The sequence below is a fragment of the Sus scrofa genome, chromosome 9 (assembly GCF_054392235.1).
Source record: "Sus scrofa isolate SSC_HxYL_T2T_F1_AM1 chromosome 9, Sscrofa_HxYL_maternal_Yorkshire_Landrace_v2.0, whole genome shotgun sequence".
NCBI classification, from domain to species: Eukaryota; Metazoa; Chordata; class Mammalia; order Artiodactyla; family Suidae; genus Sus; species Sus scrofa.
In genome coordinates, this window is record NC_139391.1 from 98663688 (window position 1) to 98683779 (window position 20092).

The 20092-nt window shown below is 39.3% G+C and overlaps 1 protein-coding gene across 3 annotated transcripts in view; it reads right to left on the minus strand.

Moving 5' to 3' along the window:
- Nucleotides 1-20092, minus strand: part of GRM3 (glutamate metabotropic receptor 3) — a 241751-nt gene that overhangs the window by 26344 nt on the left and 195315 nt on the right. For all 3 annotated transcript variants that reach the window (XM_021063473.2, XM_021063475.2, XM_021063472.2), the window contains one exon: nt 45-1111. In XM_021063473.2, coding sequence (XP_020919132.1) covers nt 45-1111 — 1067 coding nt within the window. The remainder of the gene's footprint in view (nt 1-44; nt 1112-20092) is intronic.

Consider the following 20092-nt stretch of genomic DNA (forward strand, 5'->3'; position numbering starts at 1 on the left):
AGAATACAAGAACAAGGAAAAGAAGAAACCATTCCAAGACTTACTCTGTAGTCACTTGATGTCACATAAAATATAGGGAGGAAGGCCAACCAGATGATGCATGTGGTGTACATAGTAAAACCAATGAACTTGGCTTCGTTGAAATTTTCTGGGCACTTCCGCGTTTTGAAGGCATACACAGTGCATAAGATCACCAGGACCACATCGTAGGTAAGTGAGATCAACATGCTGGAATCTTTGACATTGCATTTTAAAATGACTGTTTCCCGCTTTTCTGGAAGGGTGTATCGCCTGGTGCCTGGAGCCTCCAGGATGAGCCACACAGACACGACCACAATTTGCACCAGTATCAGACCCAGGCAGATGAAAACCTGAGAACTCGGGCTGATGAATTTGGGCCTCTGAGCGCCATTCTTGACCCCGTCAAAGATGCGGGCGATGCAGTTTGTCTTGGTCAGCAGGGCTGAGTAACAGACAGCGAAGGAGGTCCCCAGGCCTAGTCGGCGCAATGCACAGATGACTGGTGATGGCTTGGAAATGAAGAAGAATGTCATGCAATATGATAGGCCAACCCCAAACAACAAGATATAGCAGAGCTCCCGGCCCGATGCTTTGACCAAGGGTGTGTTGTTGTGCTTGATAAAAACAGTCACAACCATGCATGTGCACATAAAACCCAGGCAGGCAATGGTGACCGGACCAATGGCCCAGGCATCCTCCCACCTGATGTAGTCCTCAGGAAGGTCAAAGCAGCCAGAGAGGTCTGCATTGGGCCACTGCCCAAGGCCGCAGTCCATACAGGTAAACTCGTCAGCCAGGTATTCATAGGGCTCACAGGGGATGCAGATCCAGCAGCAGACATCCCCTGGCTGCATGTTCTTCATTTCATTGGGTGCGCAGGGGTCACTGCACTGGGAAGTGGGGATTGAGTTCCGGGACCAGTGGATAGAGTTGACATCTAGTGATAGGGTTTCTGCCCAATGACCAACCTTCAAGTAGGAATACTTGCCACCCACATACTGGAAATTGAACACGTTGTATTGTCCCATTCCATCTCCAAAAGTGTCAAACTTGACAACGCTATCTGCACCTTTATTTGTGATGAATGGAGCTGTGACATGTAAAGTAAAAGAAGAAAAAAAAAGAACACTGTTTAGGTGTCTTAAGTGTGATCAGTTAATGACTTTATATCATACACTTGGCAAAAGTGAAATAACAAGGAACAAGGATTCCAAGACTGAGATAATTCATCAATTACCATTGAATTTGCATATTAAAAGCGACTGGAGTGCTCAAGCATTCATAAATTCATTCACTTAACATTCCTGAGTGCCTCCTGTGTGCCAAGTGCCAGCGATAATCATGAGTACAATACAGTGTCTGCCTTCAAAGGAGCTGATTGTGTAATGGGAACCAGTGAACATGTAGTGATATTCTACGTGGTATATAAATGTTCATTTCTTGAAATATTCCACAATAAGAATTGGACAAAACTTCATATCTTGTCCATATTATCTATTTATGCACAGAAATGAAATATTTTCATGAACACCTATAATTAGAAGGAATTTTTCTCCTTCAAAGTCAAGGAAAAAATTTTCCTTATAAATGGATGGTATGCTTCTTTTAAATAGTTTAGATAGTCAGAAGGGGAAAATAAAGACAACTCACCCATAATCCTTCAACTGTAGAATTTTCAGGTTTTGGAGTATATTCACTCTGACTACGTGTATGGATAGGTCTATATATTGTATGCTTCTATTCACATAAACACACACAACATGAGTATTCTGCGGGTATATGTAGAAGCTAAGTAACCACGCTTTAAAGTTTGTTCCTAACTAGACAGAATCTATAGACCTCAACCATGTCCCTTTCTTTTTTAAATTGAAATATAGTTGATTTATAATGTTGTGTCTTGGGTGTACAGCAATAGTGACTCATACACACACACACACACACACATACACACATATATACATATATATACACATACACACACATATACATATATATATGATATATTCTTTGTCAGATTCTTTTCCCTTATATGTTATTACAAAATATTGAGTAGAGTTCCCTGTGCTATTCGGTAGGTCCTTGTTGGTTATCTATTTTATGTATGGTAGTGTGTATGTTAATCCCAAACTCCTCATTTATAACCCTGCCCCTTTCTTAGAGCCACTGCCTAAGAGCAGCAACTCTGAAAGTGTGTCTGGTCCCTCCCTTCCAGCTGCTGCTCATCATGTCTCCCTTTCCAACATCTGCCATTCTCATCACTGGTTTGTATGCCACCTTCTCTGGTCTACTCCGTGCCTCCTATTCCACACTGCCAATCTTTATTCTTTTCTTAGACATAGAAGAAGAATGTGGTTGATGTCTCCATGTTGCACAGACAAGCTCTATTAGTCAGTGTAGGCTTGCCTATGTTGGTAAATAGACTCCAAATTGTTTAAGGGCTCAAACATAATGGAAGTTTATTTCTCTCTCCTGCAGCAGGCCAAGGTCTTGGTCAGCGGTTATCTCTTCTCCATACATTGATTCATGAACCCAGATTCCTTCCATCCTGAAGCTATACCAATTCCTAGGACTTCCCCCCATCAGTGTCCATCCCATGGAAAGAGAAAGAATGTGAAGCAGGAGCACCCACTTCCTGAAAGTGTAAACCTGAAAGTGGCGTATGTTTTTATTCACATTCATTGATTACACATTAGTTACAGGGTCACACCCAACTTAAAGAGTGGCCAGGAAATGTGGCTTTAGCCGAAGTGCCCAGTTGCAGCCACAGATGAGAAAGTGGGATTTCAAGGATACTGCAGTCTCTTACTCTGCAGGTGTTTGCTGTCTGTTGCCTCCTCCCTGAACTTTATTCTACTTTCTCTGGGGCTCCTGTTGTTCCAGCCAGTGGGAAACATCTTAATCTTCTTGTGTTTGGTTATTTTATGGAGGAAAAGGGTCCCTCCAAGTTGCCTGGGTTCTTGGTAAAAGAAAACCTCCCATTTTACCATTTTGCTCTTGTCTATGGGGTGGATAGATGCCTCTAAAGCATCAAGTTGGGTGTTTCCAGTAACGTGTCATACCACATAAAAAGTCTGCTAGAAAATGTAGTTCAGTATGCCACATTTATTCTTCACTTATTATGATTTATTTTCTTGTAGTGTTCTTGTTATCTTACCTGCAGTTGACTTTCCTAAAATTCACTTAGCTTTCTGCCATTCATTTAGCTTCCCAACTCATCATGTATGTCTGCGTGTCTCTGTACTCAAGTTATAGGTTCAAGGTCATAGTGTGACAGGATGAAGTAATGGGTGTGTATATGATTTTTGCATTTAGATGGACTATGTGTGATCCTCATCTCTGTTCTAATAGTTGTATGTCCTCAGGCAAATTAACCTTTCTGACTCTGTTTCCTAATCAGCAAATTATAATATAAATACAAATTATAAATCAGTGTAAAAATACTAAATAGATCATTTTCTACCGGTTTCTAACATTTGCCAGATATTAAATGGTAAGATAATTCAACTCTCTGTATTATTTGTTGTTTCTCTTGATCTCTTGCCACAGCAGTATGATTTTTTGCAACTTCTACAACTTCAGACTATGCTTTAATATCTTTTAGAACAAATGAACATAGGAGTTGAAACATTATTGCTATATTTACAGGAGTAGGAATCAATATCAGAATTCTTATGTCATGTAAAACTAAATTTATTTAGCCTATGCTTAGAAAATTTTAATTAAAAATATTAGAGACTCCTTTCCCATGTCACAAATAAATAAAATGTTGTATATGCTAACATATTTTCTGTCAAGTATAAGAAAATGAGTTATTCATTTTTTTTACTCTCAACTACACAATTTCCACCAATGTTCAGTTGATGTTATTAGATCATCAACTGATTTGTAAAATAAATATGTTTTAAAACTTTAACTATTTCATTATTTTCACAGCTATTCTTGATTGTAAAGCTTCTTAAAAATAATATGTTTGACAGGTGATAAAACTGTTTTCTGTGTTCTGAGCTGGAGAGGGTTATTGGTAAGATTGTTGGCATGTGAGCTAATAATATAAATACTAAAGATGTAAAACATTCCTTTTACAAATCTTTTCTAGAAATCATCTAATAGCATCCACTGAATAGCGAAAGAGACTGGGGGCTTAGTTGAGAATAACAAAATGAATAACACATCTCTATTTTTAACACTTGTAAAATGATTTAGAACAGTAAATATTTGACTTACATGTAACATTTGAGAGGAATTCCTCAAATTTTTAATGCATCTTTTCTAAGCATTAGAATAAACAAACTTAGCTTGATGTAACATAATTCTGATATTGATTCCTACTGAAGAAAATTTGGTAGTAATATTTCAATTCCCATTTTTTATTGGTTGTTTGAAAATGCAGATCATGAATACATTTTTTAAAGATCCTAAAGAAGATTTTAACTCTGGCTTTTACATAATATTGCCACTAATTTTCATGAGGCTATTTTAACAGCAGGGCACATTATAGTTAGACTTTCATCAGTTTTTTTCTCCTTTGTACCTTTTATGTTGAAAAATTTCAAGCCTACAGAAATGATGAAAGAAAGGTATAATACATGATAGCATTGGAATCACCCAGAATTTACTGATTGTTAACATTGTGTCACGTTTGCTTTATCTCCCACTCTCTTTTTCTGGTTTTTGTTTGTTTGTTTGTTTTTCTTGTTTATAGCTAAAATATTTGTTAATATTTAAAGTTTTCTATTAAAAAGTATAAAATATGAAGTTTCAGTAATGATATAAAAGCAAGAGTTTATGGTCCATGGGCCAAATTCTGCTGGTTACCTATTTTGTCAGTAAAGCTTTATTGGAATACAGCCTTATTCATTCACTAACATATTATGTAAGGCTGCTTTTTTGATTGTTTTGCACTAGAGATTTTATGGCCCTAAAATATATACTATATGATGCATCCCATTAAAAATTCACATTCCTGAAATTGAGCCAGAGAAACTTATACACAGCAGTTTGGAACACACAATTTGATATTAAAATTAAATACTTACATACCTATGACCTAGAAATCACATTCTTACGTGTGTATCCCTAGAGAAATTCTACACATATGTACCAAAAATATGTAGATGAATATTAGTAGTACCATTTATAAGTAAAAAACCCCAAAACTGGGGTCAACTCCAGTTTCCAAAAGCAACCAAAAATTATTTTGTGGGAGTTCCCGTTGTGGCTCAACAGTAATGAACTGACTAGTATCTATGAGGACGTGGGTTCTATCCCTGGCCTTGCTCAATGGATTAAGGATCTGGTGTTGCTGTGAGCTGTGGTGTAGGTTGCAGCTGTGGATTGGATCCTGCATTGCTGTGGCTGTGGCAATAGCCTGGCAACTGCAGCTCCAATTCGACCCCTGGCCTGGGAACTTCCCTATGCCATGGGTGCGGCTCTAAAAAGACAAAAAAAATTATTTTATGTGTTATTAACAATATTATACTGTTGTGAGATTAATAATAGATGTAGGAAAGAACAAAAGTATTTTAGAGACAATAAAGTGTGAAAAAAACAATATGATTCCACTTTTATAAAGTTCTAAGATAAACAAAACTAAACATTTGGGGATATATACAGAAGTGATAAACTTTTATGATTTGTTTTTTATTTTTTGCTCTTTTAGGGCAACACCTGCATCCTATGGACGTTCCCAGGCTAAGGGTCAACTTAGAGCTACAGCTGCCACCTACACCACAGCCACAGCAATATGGGATCTGAGCTGTGTCCAAAACCTACACCACAGCTCATGGAAACACCAGATCCTTAACCTACTGAATGAGGTCAGGAATTGAACCTGCATCCTCATGGAGATTCATTAGATTCAATCAGATTCATTACCTGCTGAGCCACTACAGGAACTTCCAGAAGTGATAAAGTTTTTAAAAACAAATGAATGATAATGACAAATGTCAGGGTAGCCTGTATGGGATGGGCTGTGGTATGCACAGGAATAGGATAGGGAAAAGCACAGAGATAGATAAGAACTTGATATAGCCCATTCTTGTTTGGATAGAGTGTTTTTCATGGACTTTTATTTTATTGTTGTGCTTCATAAATTGCATTAAATATAATCTTTGTATAATTTAATATTTGATTATAAAATATTTAAAATTTAACATTTGAGGTTATACTATTCCAAATGCAGGAAAGATGTAGTGGTTAATCTTGTCATTCTAAGGGACTAATGCTGCAAGGTTTATTTCTCCTGACTATCACATTTGGGGACTGGGAATATAGTTATGATCAACTGCTTCTGTTGATATAATGAATTGCTAAGAGATCTGCTAAGATATGTTTGAAAATAGTTGATACAAATTAGAAAGAAAACACTCCACTTAAATGGTATCAAGAACAATAAAGAAAACTCCTCAGGATAAATTTAACAAAATAAGTGAAAAACCTCTATGAACACTAATGAAAGACACAAAAGAGTGCTAGAATAAATAATAAGACACCATGCTCTTGGTTGGTATTTGATTCTTCTTTGGTTGATTTTAATCATAATAATGATGATAGTAATAATATATAAATTTTGGTAAAAATGCTAACTTAAAAAAATTAAACAAGTTAAATAATTCATCAAGAATAAACAGGAGGAGGAGTTCCTATTGTGGATCAGTGGTTATGATCAACCAATATCCATGAGGAGGCAGATTCAATTCCTGGCACTGCTCAGTGGGTTAAGGATTTGACATTCCTGTGAGCTATGGTGTAGGCTGCAGACATGGGTTTGATCTGATGTTGTGGCGTAGGCTGGCAGCTATAAGACCCTAGCTTGGAACTTCCACATGCTGCAGATGCAGCCCCCCCCCCCCCCAAAAAAAGAGTAAACAGGAGGAGTTCTCTGGTGGCTTAGCAGTTAAAGATTCATTGTTGTCACTGCTGTGGCTCAGGTTCAGTTCCTGGCCCAGGAACTTCTGCATGCCATGGGTACAGCCAAAAAAATAAACAGGAAAAAAAAGAGCAATGAGAAAACACTAGCATTATCAGATATTAATACCTATTATAATGTTATGTTCATTAGAACAGTTTGACGCTGATTAATGAATAAATGGAAAAAAACCAGTGGGGGTTGTATGAGATATCCATAAAAAAAAATCCATACATGAAGTTATGGAATACTATGTACAGCTATCAAAATGAAGTATTCTACACTGCACATATTTTGGAGCTATAGGAAAAAATCTGAAAAGTCACATGGTTATCTGTAAAACAAAGTATAATAATTTAACATTTAATATGCTGTCTTTTATGTAAATAGGGAAAATAGAGGAATCTATTCTTTTTTTTTTTTCTTATATACATAAAGGATCTCTGGAAGGATGCCCAAGGGCGGTGGTTACCAATGACAAGAGACAGGAAGTAAAGTGATGCATGGCAAAGATGGGAAGGAAGTTTTTACTGAATTCTTTTATAATTTTTTTTCATTAGGAAGTGTATGATTGTCTTAAGTATTCAAAATATAATAAAAAATACATTAATCAAAGATCACCATACATTTGAGTGAAATTCCAACCTGACTGAGGAAGACCGAAACAACCAGAAAAAGAAACTTGGAGTGAATAGAGACTGCAGGGGACAAAAGACAAATCTTTAAAACAGTGAGCCGAGAGAGATAAGAAAAGACGCTGCCTCTGTGAGATAGGTATGGTCTAGTCCTGAAAGGGGACATTCAAAGAAAAGAATACACTTTTGGAAAGGAAAGTAGAAATAGAAATTCATTGTAATAATTGAAAGTTAAATTTGAGAGAACTCTCAAAGTTTGACAATAATGCTGAGAAGGAAAGTAGAAAATAAAACAAATTTGAGAATATTCTGTGGAATTTCAACATTCAATCAATAGATGTTTTAGAAAGAAAGAGAAAATAGAGGATGTTATCAAAAGAATCAAAGTGAATAATTGAAAGGACCTGGCCTGGGAAACAGTGACAAGAGATTATTGCTCTTAGAAGCTTGTCACAGTCACATAAAAATTAGGTACATGTGTTATTTTGATAAAAATATAAAGTGTAAATAATAATTGAGTCAGGTCAGACAGAACAGCTTGCAAAGTAAATAAATTAGGAAAATGATACTGCTGACAGTATTATCAAAAGTGCTTGGTAAGTGGGTGGTGAACAAACCAATAGTCCTTTGATAAAGTTTTGTTTTTTAATATATATTTTCCTCTTACTAAACCTGTCTTGTTAAGTATGTAGCAAAGTCAGGTCTATTGTCTAAACTATTTGAATCCCGAAAACATATTAAAGTACTTCAAATGAATACATTGCAAATTTTAAGCAAAAATCCATTGTCAGCAGAAGTGTGCCCTGACCTGTGGTTTGGGATAAATGGTACTGCATCTGGACCAGAAGGAAAAAGAACCAAAGAGGAACGTAGAAGCAAAAGGTAAGCCACGTCTGTCAAATATCCCACAAGGGACAACAATCCTGTGCCTAAACGCTTAATCCAAACAAGACTGACCTGGGGAGTGAGGAGGCACGTAGAAAAACCAAGCTATTTCTCAGGTGCTGCTGGGGCAACTTCAAGTGACAGAGCAGCGTGAAGCCCTCGGGTATTGATCCTGTCACCTTCCTGATGCACTTAGAGTTGCCTCTAAGTCAAATGACTCACCAGGAAATAGTTCAACCCCAGTGAACCAGAAGCATGGGTCTCTGGAGGTGAGTGTACAGTCCTGTAGAGGGAGGAAGCCCTGGGGAGTTTCCTATTTCTCAAGTTGAAGCTCCCCAAGGGAGCAAGCATCATTCAAAATGGAAAAATAAATCACTTCACCTTTGTTGTAACAGCATAAAAAACCCAATCTAATCAGAGGGGAAGAGAACGAGAAAGATGGCAGAGTTTTTTTGTTTTTGTTTTTGTTTGTATTTGTTTTTCCTTTTTCCGCAAAGACTTAGCACCTTATCCAAAATCTCCTTCACTGCCTCAAAACCATGTCCCCATTTTTCAGCAGGATCATGATCTGGCCTCGAGTCAGGAGAAGGCCTCCTCAGTTTAGCTCATTATCCAATTAGTTCTGACTCCAGATTCAGATGGATTTATTTGAGAAATTTAGTACCAAGGTGACCGGCCCTCCTAAGCGCCCACTGCATAGAGACGAGGCACGTCTATGCCTTACAAGTATCACAGGGTCAATGACAGGAGAAAATTAAATCAATCCTTTATTTTTTTCCCTCTCAGACAGAAGTCCAATTCAAAGACAATAATGTGGCTCTTAACAGGCTCTCAGTAATGGGCTTATAACTGCCATTGCCTGGGTTCACATCCATAAATACTAATGAAGATTACAAAAGCTACCAGCTGCAACATGGCTCTGATTTTACAACCACGCCATTACTAAAATTTGGGAACTAATTTGATGGATTGGGATAAAGACAGAGATGAGAAGACAGAAATTGGCATTTCCCTTGAAAGACCTCATTAGAGGTCAAGAGGTGAAGAAATCAAAATCCTTTGGCTGAGGCAACAGAATCTTTCACAAACATCATGCAGCAGGAAGATAGCAAAGAATAAAAATGAATCCTTGGTTATCTGTAATTAATTTACCCACCGATTAGGAACACGATTGCTGAAGCATTTCCACAGTTATTTATCAACGATCGAGCCGAGCTGCTGGGGCAAAGTGCCATCTAGAAGTCCAAGGTGCTGCCTCACTCAGGAAATATGCTTAGTTAGTACCTCAGGTGCACAAAGAAAGTGCCTGTTCTAGAAAAGCTATTGAAAGAATGTTGCTTTTTTTTAGGGTGTTAGGACTTTTGAAAAGACCCCTCTTCAAAGTTAGCATAGCTAACGCTTCTAAGGCTACATGGTGTACTTTGCTGGTTTCTCTACCTAGATTCTGTATGTTATGGCTGAAATTTTCAGCACTCCAGGACGCTCTGAAAGGAACAATCTACTCCTAGACTAAGAATGAAGAATGTGGAGGCAAGGCACAGAGAAATAGCAGTGAGTGGAAATTAGATGCCAATTTCCTTCAACCCTGATTCAGGGAGCAGGCTCAGGGCCTGCTTTTACTTAATTTACTGATTTTTTAGCCGGAAGGCTCAAAGTGCCTGCCAAATCTTTGGTAAGCGACCCTCTTTGATGTGAGCTAATGTAACTACACATCTCTTTCGACTCTCCTCCAAATCCTAATCTCCATTGCATAATCTACTGCTTTTCTTTCATGCCCTATGATGAGATTTTTACAAAACTTTGGTTTTTTCAAAGCTGTACCTGCAGCATATGGAGGTTCCTAGGCTAGGGGTTGAATTGGAGCTTTACCACAGCAATGTGGGATCTGAGCCGCATCTTCAGCCTACACCACAGCTCTCAGCAACACCAGATCCTTAGCCGGCTGAGCGAAGCCAGGGATTGAACCCGCCTTCTCATGGATACTAGTCGGGTTCATTATTGCTAAGCCATGAAGGGAACTCTGAGATTTTTTAAAACTTTCAATTGAATAGAATTATATATATGTTCAGAAAAAGGGTAAAAATAAGAAAATTATCACAAAGTGAGCACACTCATGTAACATGATGGATGATGAAATCCATGTCCCGGTCTCTATCTACCCATCCTTCTTCCCAAAGGCAACCACCATCATGCCTTTTAGTACTATGAACAAGTGTTGCCTGATACTAAACTTTATATGAATGTAGAAGTCTTAAAATATGGATTATTTTGCTTCTAACTACTTTTGGTCACAAGTCTGGTGAGATTCATTCAAGTAGTGGTAGGAAGCTATAGTTGGTTTACTTTTTCTGATGCACAGTATTTAATTGCATGGATGTGCCACCATTTATTTAGTCATGCTTCTCTTGATGGACATGTCTTTTAAGTCTCCAGCTTATTTGAATAATACAGTATCTTTAGCTGGGTTCTCCCAGAAGCAAACCCCAAGATCAGATTTGAGTTCAAGTCGTTGATACAGGAGTTTTTAGTGGAATGGAAAAATAAGATATAGACAAGAATGTGTCTAACCCAGAGCACAAGGATGAGCTCCAGTGGGCCTCATTCTCACAGAATTCCCTTGGGAGGCAGCATAGGATGGGAGTTGGGATATAATACCACAGCCAGGTACTAGCTTGGATGGGACAACTCTTGTTTGTTACTGGTCGGTGGCTGCTCCAGGGGCAGTAGCTTCAGGCACTTTCAGCCTGCTCTGTATACAGGCAGAGCATGGCCCTGTGGCCAGAGAAAGCTCCTATTAGGAAGCCCTTGACAGGGGTGAGAAGAGCGAGTGCCAAGGGAGGTTGGGGGAGGCACTGAGAGCAGGTCCCACAGACTGCCATGACCATTCCAATACGCGTGTGCGTTTCTGATGTGTGTGCATGTGTGTGTGTACTGGTGTACCCATGTGCGTACGTGCATACAGTTGTGAAACTGCCATGTGTTTGAGTTCCAGATGCTTTACTTCCTTAATATTGTTGCTTCTGACACTTAGCAGTTTTGGTGGAAATGTAGTGATATCTGCAGCATTGTGCCATCAGGCTACCAGCTCTTCCTCTGTGCTGCCATAGCATGCCACACATTGACCTTTAGGGAAATTAAGTACATCTTGGAAGAGTATCCACTGTGTGTCCACATCTTCACTAGATCCTAAGCCTCTATAGGCTAAGGATGATGCCTCATTCATCTTTGTACTCTCATCATCTAAGGCAGTCCTGGGCATGTAGTGGGTGGTTATTGATGGTTTCCTAAACTGATGAATAGACTTATTAGACTGAACAGCATCATCTCAGGAACGTAAGACACATGTCAGTGAATGAGCCATACCAGAGTCCAATTAAATAGCAATCTTAAGAAATGGGCCTGCTTTTGCATTTTGGTAGTTTACTGTATCATTATGCAGCCAAGGTTAAAAACCAGTAGTTTTCAGTCAGGGGTGATTTTTTTACCTCTCCCCTCCCTCCCTGCCCCCCAGAATATTTGGCAATGTCTGGAGACGTTTTTGTCATTATAGACTCAGGGTGGGGGCTTCTGCTGGCATTTAGTGGGTAGAGGCTTAGGGTGCTGCTAACCAATCCACAACACACAGAACTCACCCTTGCAACAATCGTCCAGCCTCAAATGTTAATAGTGCCGAGACTGAGAAACCTTGCTCTAGGGTAATACCTATTTGGATTTTTAGAACTATTTTAATAATCCTAAACCTCTTTAAAACAGCCATGCCAGACAAATTCTTTATTGGTGTTATAATATCAAGGTTATAATATTAGAGTCTTTCTTTCTTCCTACAGTTATTTCCTGCTTACACAGTCCTTTCAACATTCTCCTTCAAAGTCCTTCCCTTTTCACACTGGTCACCAGTTTTACTGAACCCTGTCCCCATCTTCCTCTGACCTCAACCACAGACCCCATTTCATATAGACCTCTGACTTTCCTTTTATCCCTTTTGAAAAACCAGCCCACTTAGCTGGGTGTTTCCCTGCTGTCAATCACCTCCCTTGTAGGAAAGCAGCAATCTCGTGTGTTGAAGGGGCGGTGTCGCAGACTCTTTTAGAGCAGACCTACAGCAAGAAGAGCTGGTGGTGGTGGTGTTGGAGAGGGGATGGGGGAGCAGGAGGTGAGGGTCTCTGTGAGAATTTTCTCCTTACTTACCATGAAGTTGCTGGCATAAACCTAAGCACCCAAGAACACTGTGACTTTGCAGCCCTCACCAAAGTTTTCAGTTTTGTGAAAAGAAATGGTGGATTCTGAGGACAAAGTTAATCTGCCCTCATGTTTTAAAATGTGACTGTATCACATAGTAGAGCATAGATTAAAGAAATGCTTCCCCCCAAACAAAGTTGGATAGAAGTACATGTCCATGACTTTTTAAAAAAAAGACAGTAGGTATCCCTTTCCATGGTCCTGCCCTTAAATCACGTCGCCTGCTGTGCTGCAGTTCTGAATGCTGCAGGGGAGTGAAATCTGAGATGGACAGAGGGTGAAAGTGGCTGAAAAAATCCCTTTCAGAGAGGTGATTAGAAGTCAGCAGTGCCAACTTTTAAAAAATTCGTTTGATTAAATACTAGCAGAGCTAATATTCTGAAGAACATAATACTTGATAAAATGAGCCCTCCATTTTTAAGCAAATGATATCCTACTTCATAAAAAAGCCAAACAGCAGAAATTGTATTCAGCTTTCGAGGATGAACTTCCAAAGATAAGCATGGCAGCTTAGCATGCGTGGTAACTGCAATTTCTATGGGGGAAGCAAATTAATTTCTATTCTCTTGCCTTATGCATGCCTGGACATGCATTTGACTCTCTGTGTGGTATCCTGCAAAGAGAATACAGGGAAAATAAATTACTTCTCTTCCCAGCATGCAGGTCTATAGACTTGTTACATTGTCATGTTTTTCCTAAGCCACTGCAGTGTAGCCTCATCTTCCTCTTCCCTGAGAGGGGCTGCATCATTGAACTCCCATATTTAAGTGACCTTGTCAGAGCATCAAGCACTTCTACACACTGTGAAAAAAATTCTAAACACACATTTCCCTGAAAGGGCTTCTGTTCCGCTGGAAATAATTAAGGTCACAGAACTGAAAGTAATTGCTTTACATTTTCACCCCAATTTGTGCCATAATTTCTATTTTGAATTATTCTAAAAATAAAGGGGCAAAGGGGATCATAAATCTGGTTATTTTCTTCCCTCTTAGAAGGTATTCCTAGAAATTAATCAACCTCAGAAATCATTTTAGCTCAGATGAATCCTCCACTCTTCTTCCAATCGTGTTAAATTAATGAGGTAGATTAAATTAACATGGTGCTAGACCCCTACCATATCTCTTAGGCATACTAATTATATATGCTATGTATAATTATCCATATATAAGTAGACAATATATACTTATGTAATATCTGTAGCATATACAGTATACACCTATGTAATATGTAATTGTTATGCTTAGGGATATGTTAGGATTCTATAACCAAGTTAATGTTATTTATTATATATTCATATATGTAATCCTCTTGCATAAATTCCCATATTTCTGAAAAATGTGGCATTTTTACTGAAAAACCGGGGGATAGAGCATTGCTAACATCCAGGACTTTACCCGAGTCATCCTTGAAATCATTGGAGAACATGATAGTTATTTTCATATCAATGTTCAAGCAGGTATGTAATTATAAAGGTGACACAATTGTCCTTGGGGCTCTTCCACTTGCTTTTTCTCTTCCTCCTTTTTTTTTTTTTTTTTTTTTCCTCAGCATGCTTGCTTATTCCCAATACCCTTGATTTCTGTGGAGACCTAAGCAAAACCAATTCTCATCAAGGAACTGGGTTCTGTGTAGGTAACCCCTTTCAGGGCTATTTATATTGAAAGAGAGCCTAGTCAGAGAACAGTGTGAAAGGCCATCGTGGATACATCATTGATGATGGAATCTGATATCACAGTGGAATGGAGAAAGAACTTTGGATAGAAGGTTTGTCCAGCTTTCCCCACATAATATCCTTTGGGGGAAAAGGAATGCTTTTGTTCCCAGATTATGTTTTAGCCTCAGCCCTAAGAAGAGAGAATTTCTGTTCCTTAGTTTCCATTCTTTCCCATATTTTTCTCCTCCACAGAAGAGGATCTGCAGATGCGACTGGCTGCGTCTGACATTCACTGGGTTTTCCTTCCCTAAATGGCAGTATCACAGTAATTAAGTGAGACAGGCAGGTACTCTCCTACTTCGAGTGGCTGACTGATGGAGGAACCAACCTCTCAGGGTGGCCTGGGCCATTTTCATGCCCATGCTTGCACTTGTCTCAAGGTTCTGCAGACACAGACATGGTGGCATTTGCCTAGCAGCTTCGAGCCTCTTCCAGGCTCATTTTTGCCCCCTGCATCAGGCAAGGAAGTCCTGATATTCACCACTCAGGCATATGGACATTTGGATCTGTAGGCCTGGGCTTTAAAGATCCAGTCATTTAGAGAGAGCTTGTGGGAAACCTGAGCCTGTTTTGGCTTCTAGTCTTTGCGTAGTATTCTAGCCATAATAGAGGAGTCTTGTAGCAGGAGGAGGTGGGGAAAGAGATCAAGCACTTGTTCACTTATTAACCAAAAGTTGAAATTGATCCTTCTGTGTGGGAACCCAGGAGGAGAAAAGGAGCAAAGTAGGATTTGGCACCCTTAAGGACCTGTTTTTCCTATTCATCTAGCTTAAGACGTATCTTAAAGACAGGGCAGAGAGCAATAAAGAGGGGAATGAATCTCAGTTATCGTACAAATGGTTTAATGTCAGCATTCAAATGTCAAATGTTTGTTTTCTTTCAGATTGGAATTACAGGGCACATGCACCAGTAATAGGGGAAAAAAGAGAAAAAATATAGAGGAAGCTGAGAGGATAGGAGGCAGGGTGGTGGATACTGGCAGATCCATCATTTCTGGAAAACTGGATACTGACTTGCTTTTACCCTAATTCTGGTTCTCATTACGATCTGTACAGTATCAACAGCAGCTCAAGATGTGTCTGGCACACAAGGAGTGTGACATAATAGGAAACCATTATTGTTACTATGAACCACTGTGATCACCTCCTAGATGATTTTCTGTATCCAGTCTCCCCCTTTTTTTTCTCTCCTCTTAAAACACCTCAAAGGCACCATAACCACTCCATTGCTTGAAGGTCTAAATGGCTTTCCTGTGGCATCCAGTAACAGGGACTGAATTTTTTTTTTTATCTTCTTTTTAGGGCAAAAATACGTGTTCTAAGAAAAAAAAGTTCCATGATCAAACAGTAAGCTGGATTAACATAGCTAAACGGGTGTCGTAACTGGATGCAGGTGTTAGTTCTCAGAGTATCTAATTTGTGAATCTGTTTAGAGAAACATCTGGAGATTGACATGGTATATAGCCTTTCCCCACATTTTGGACTGCCAAACTTTATTTTATTTACTTTACTGAGGATGCCTAACATCTTGTGTAGTGGTGTCTCTGGGAACTACACCCTGCAGCATAAAGTATCGTAATGAATTCCACAGTCCTACAAAATCCAGTCCACCTCACCATTTAAGTCACACCCACAAGAAAATCAAACAGCCCCCTTCCTCTTTGCTGTTATGCAGGCTGCACTTTCCTACCCGTGCAGCTTAATGCGCGCCCTTCCCTGTGCTTCATACGCCCTTTCTTTCCCGTAATGCCTGTAAAATTGCTCACTTCCTTTAAGGCCAGCACAAATATTGCATCGGCTGCCCTTGGCTGGCTCTCAGCTGAAAGTGTAATTTCGCTTTGTGAACCATGACTACTGTTCCTTTTCTTTATTTCTCTTCCATTTTATCTTATCACTATATTGTGAGCTCCTCAAAGGCAGAAACCAAACTTCATTATCTTTCAAACAGAAATTATAACCTGGAATCTATAGGCTAAGATCAGCCTGAGAAATATGCTTTATTTGCTCTTTATTTTCAAAGCACCTGAATTAATATCCTTTATTATAATATGGAGAGAAAAATCTAGATATTTTTCATCTCTTGAGACACAGAAAGACTGGGTAACCCTGGGCCTTTGTTGAGAAAAAGGTTGGCAGGAGTTCCTCTGCCTGCTCCCTCCTGGAGCTGGCCAGCCCACTTGATGATGTATTTGAACTTGCACTTGTCAAATAATCCTGATACAGGATAGGTTCTGGAAACAGTTATTTTAAGCCAGGTGTAGTTACCTCAACAGATATCGAGGGAGAGGGAAAAAGAATCCTACCGGTTAGAAAGAAAATGTTAGATTTTTTCAATTTGATTTTCTTCTCAGAACGAGGAAAGGGGGAGTAAATGAAGGGAGTGTGTTGGTGGAGAATGCAAGTAATCAAGTGATGCTTGTCCATAAATAAACTCTCTGCTGGGGTTCCAGAGCCTGTGTATACACCTCCAGCAGAGAATGAGTCAATAAGTTGTTGATTTACTCTGGGGCCCATGTCTAGACTGAGAACCCCATGAGGGCTGGGCTGGGTCATTACCATTTTTCCCTGCAGTCTGCTGCCTGCCTATGTTGCAATCTCAGTTTCATCTCTTGAGGGTTACCTCGCTAGTGTTTCAGTGGCCTCTAGGATCCCAGGGAACATTATACTGAGAGTGTTTAGCACAGCATCTGGTGTATAGATAGTGCTCCAATAACTCTTGGCTTTATTATTACAGTGTCTGCCCTCTGGTTGGTAGTCAACAAATGTTGGTTAAATGAACGAATGAATGAGTGAGTGAGTGAATCAGTGTCCATCGTGGTATCGCCACCGTGTTATCAGCCAGCTGATTCTCTGAGCCTTGGTTAAATGGCTTAGGTCTGTTCCGATAATTATTGTATGAATCATAGCTAATCTAAGCACTATAGTTCTTTAGATTGCAGTCTTCTTTGACCTAAATTAGACCAAAACTGCCTAAGTGTTTATAATGTATTTCTTTCTAGTTAGAAAAATACTTTGTTCTTTATTCAGCCTGTTACCACAGAATATATTGTCCTCTTTTCCAATTTTTCAAATTGCTTATGAATTAACTGAATCCCACCTGGCCGGAAGTCTTGTCTGATGACCTCTGTTAGAACTGGATCTCAACACACATGTAAAGTGCTAGAAGTAGTGGAAAAATGTTGAACTTCATCTACAGGACATAATTTTGGCTATGGTTCCCTCTGTACCTTTGGGGAATTTTTGTGAGAAGGTGGGCCCTGGGGGATGTTGAAGGAGAAAGAGCTGGGAAGGATGGAAGCATTTGCTTTGGAAAGTTTCTTCTAGTTCTGCTTTCCTATCCCTGTTCTTTTCTTTCGGAGAACCTATAACATTTTTGATAGCAGAGATTTTGTCTTATTTGTTGTTATAACCTTAGTACCTAACACTTAATCTGGGTTGGCTAGGAGTTCCCATTGTGGCGCAGTGGTTAATGAATCCGACTAGGAACCTTGAGGTTGTGGGTTTGATCCCTGGCCTCGCTCAGTAGGTTAAGGATCCGGTGTTGCCGTGAACTGTGGTGTGGGTAGCAGACGCGGCTCGGATCCCGCATTGCTGTGGCTCTGGTGTAGGCTGGTGGCTACATCTCCGATTGGACCCCAGCCTGGAAACCTCCATATGCCGCAGAAGTGGCTCAAGAAAAAGGCAAAAAGACAAAAAAAAAAAAAAAAAAATCTGGGTTGGCTGAATGGATAAAGGAACCAGTAAAAGAAAGAAAGAATGAATAAAAGGATGCAGAAAGCAAGGGACATCCCCAAACATCAACTACTAAGTTGATAAAATTCTTATAAACATATATGGTAATAGTATGTCATTACATGGTGATATAAATATGGTCACGATCCTCTGAAGAAACCTGGTATAGAGTTAATACCTCAAAGCTTTCTTCTGAAAACTGAAACATGTTTGGAAGTGGCATAGATTATTTGGTTGTAAAAGGTTCTCAATATGTACCACCAATGAATTTATTTGGAAAAACCCAACTTGAGGTATTCCGTTCTGTTAGCTATTTTAAAATAACAACTTATAGATAACATCTCTTCCTTCCTCCATGCAAGCACCAGGGCCTGAGATCCTAAGGAAATCAGAGACCACTTTGCTATGCCCTCAATGCAGGTCTGGTCTAGTATGGTCAGGACGAGCCACACCCACAGCTACTTTTAGGCACTGGCATTGGATATTTGAATTCTGACTGCCCAGTTTTTTTCTCCCCCTTACATCATTTCCATATGTTATGAGCCAGAAACCTTCTCCATACCAATGTTTGCCCCCAGAAAAGGGTGTGATTGTTGGTTATAGAGACTGGAATATAAATTCAGATCACTGTAAGAGATTACCCGTAGGTTCATTTTATAAAATCTGTAATCCCATTGTAGAAAATGAAGGCTTTGTCCTACTTCATGGATTGCTTATTGTTATCTGGGAACAGATAGTTTTTGGAATGGTCAAAATATATTTAGGACAGAAGGGAATCTTTCTCATGTCCAGGTTTGCCTAGAATTTGGCAGATGATCCCATCCTTGCATATCTACCTCTAGTCCCATTTTATTTTGATTTCAGAGTTCCTTCTGTGGAAGGTGGAATGGGAAGGGATTTGTGTGTGTGTGTATGTGTGTGTGTGTTTGTTTGGTCTTCTGCTTTGTTTTGTTTTCTCACTATTCCAATTGTAGTGAGTGCTTTCCGTTTCAAAACTAATGACAGATGGCTTTGGAAGGAGGTGGTGATGATTTGTGATTTTGGCATTCATGGGTTAGAATATTATATATCTTGGATCAAATACCTCTGAGTAACTGCACTGCAGAAATTGCAGTTTGGAGTTTGATCATAGCCGTTGTGACGTGTTTGTGCCCCTGGGCCTGCTGGGCAACCTGGTATTAGCTTCAGCTCAGCCTCCCATCTCTGATTGTTGCTGCTACAATGGTCAGTTTGCCACACTTTTCTTCAAACAAGTTCAAAATTGTCCTTGGAGCATTTCTTTGTGTCTTATTGTCCTTAAATGTATTATACGGTAAATCATTTGAAGCACAGGCAATAAGCAATAACATTTTTACAGGAGCAATTGGAATGGATGTGAAATCCTTTTTTGCAGAGCTTCTCTTGCTAATGTATGATTTGAGAAAGAACACATTTGCAAAAACTTTGTTGCAGGGATAAAGGGGAAGGGTGAAAACTAGTTCTTTTCCTTTAGATTTACTGCTTTCCACAAATGCATAGAGACATACAAACAATGACAGCTATTACTTTCTTTTTTATTTTCATCCAATGAATTCAACAAATGGCATCAAGCATCTCTGGGTGTGATCACTGCCATGTAAAGTGAGGTCTCCTTTCTAGTGGAGAAGTTGGTTATTGGAGCAGGCTTGGTAGGGAAATGATTTAAAAGCAGATATATCTTACAGCAATGAAGTTGGAGACAGATGTTTTGGGGTCTCCATGTGATGGCTAGGGAATACCCTAAGGGTTCTTTACTTGGTTCCCGTCAGAGGTCTGCTCAGCCAGATAGGGATTTGGTGCCTGGAAGAGAAGCTTATTGTCAAAAGCATATGTCTACATGTCCAGAAAGCTGACTCACATCATGTGGCATTGCTGGATCAGACCGTTCTCTTTTATTGCTGATGGTTGTATTAGTTTCTGGAATTTTAGGTGGTGATGGGCA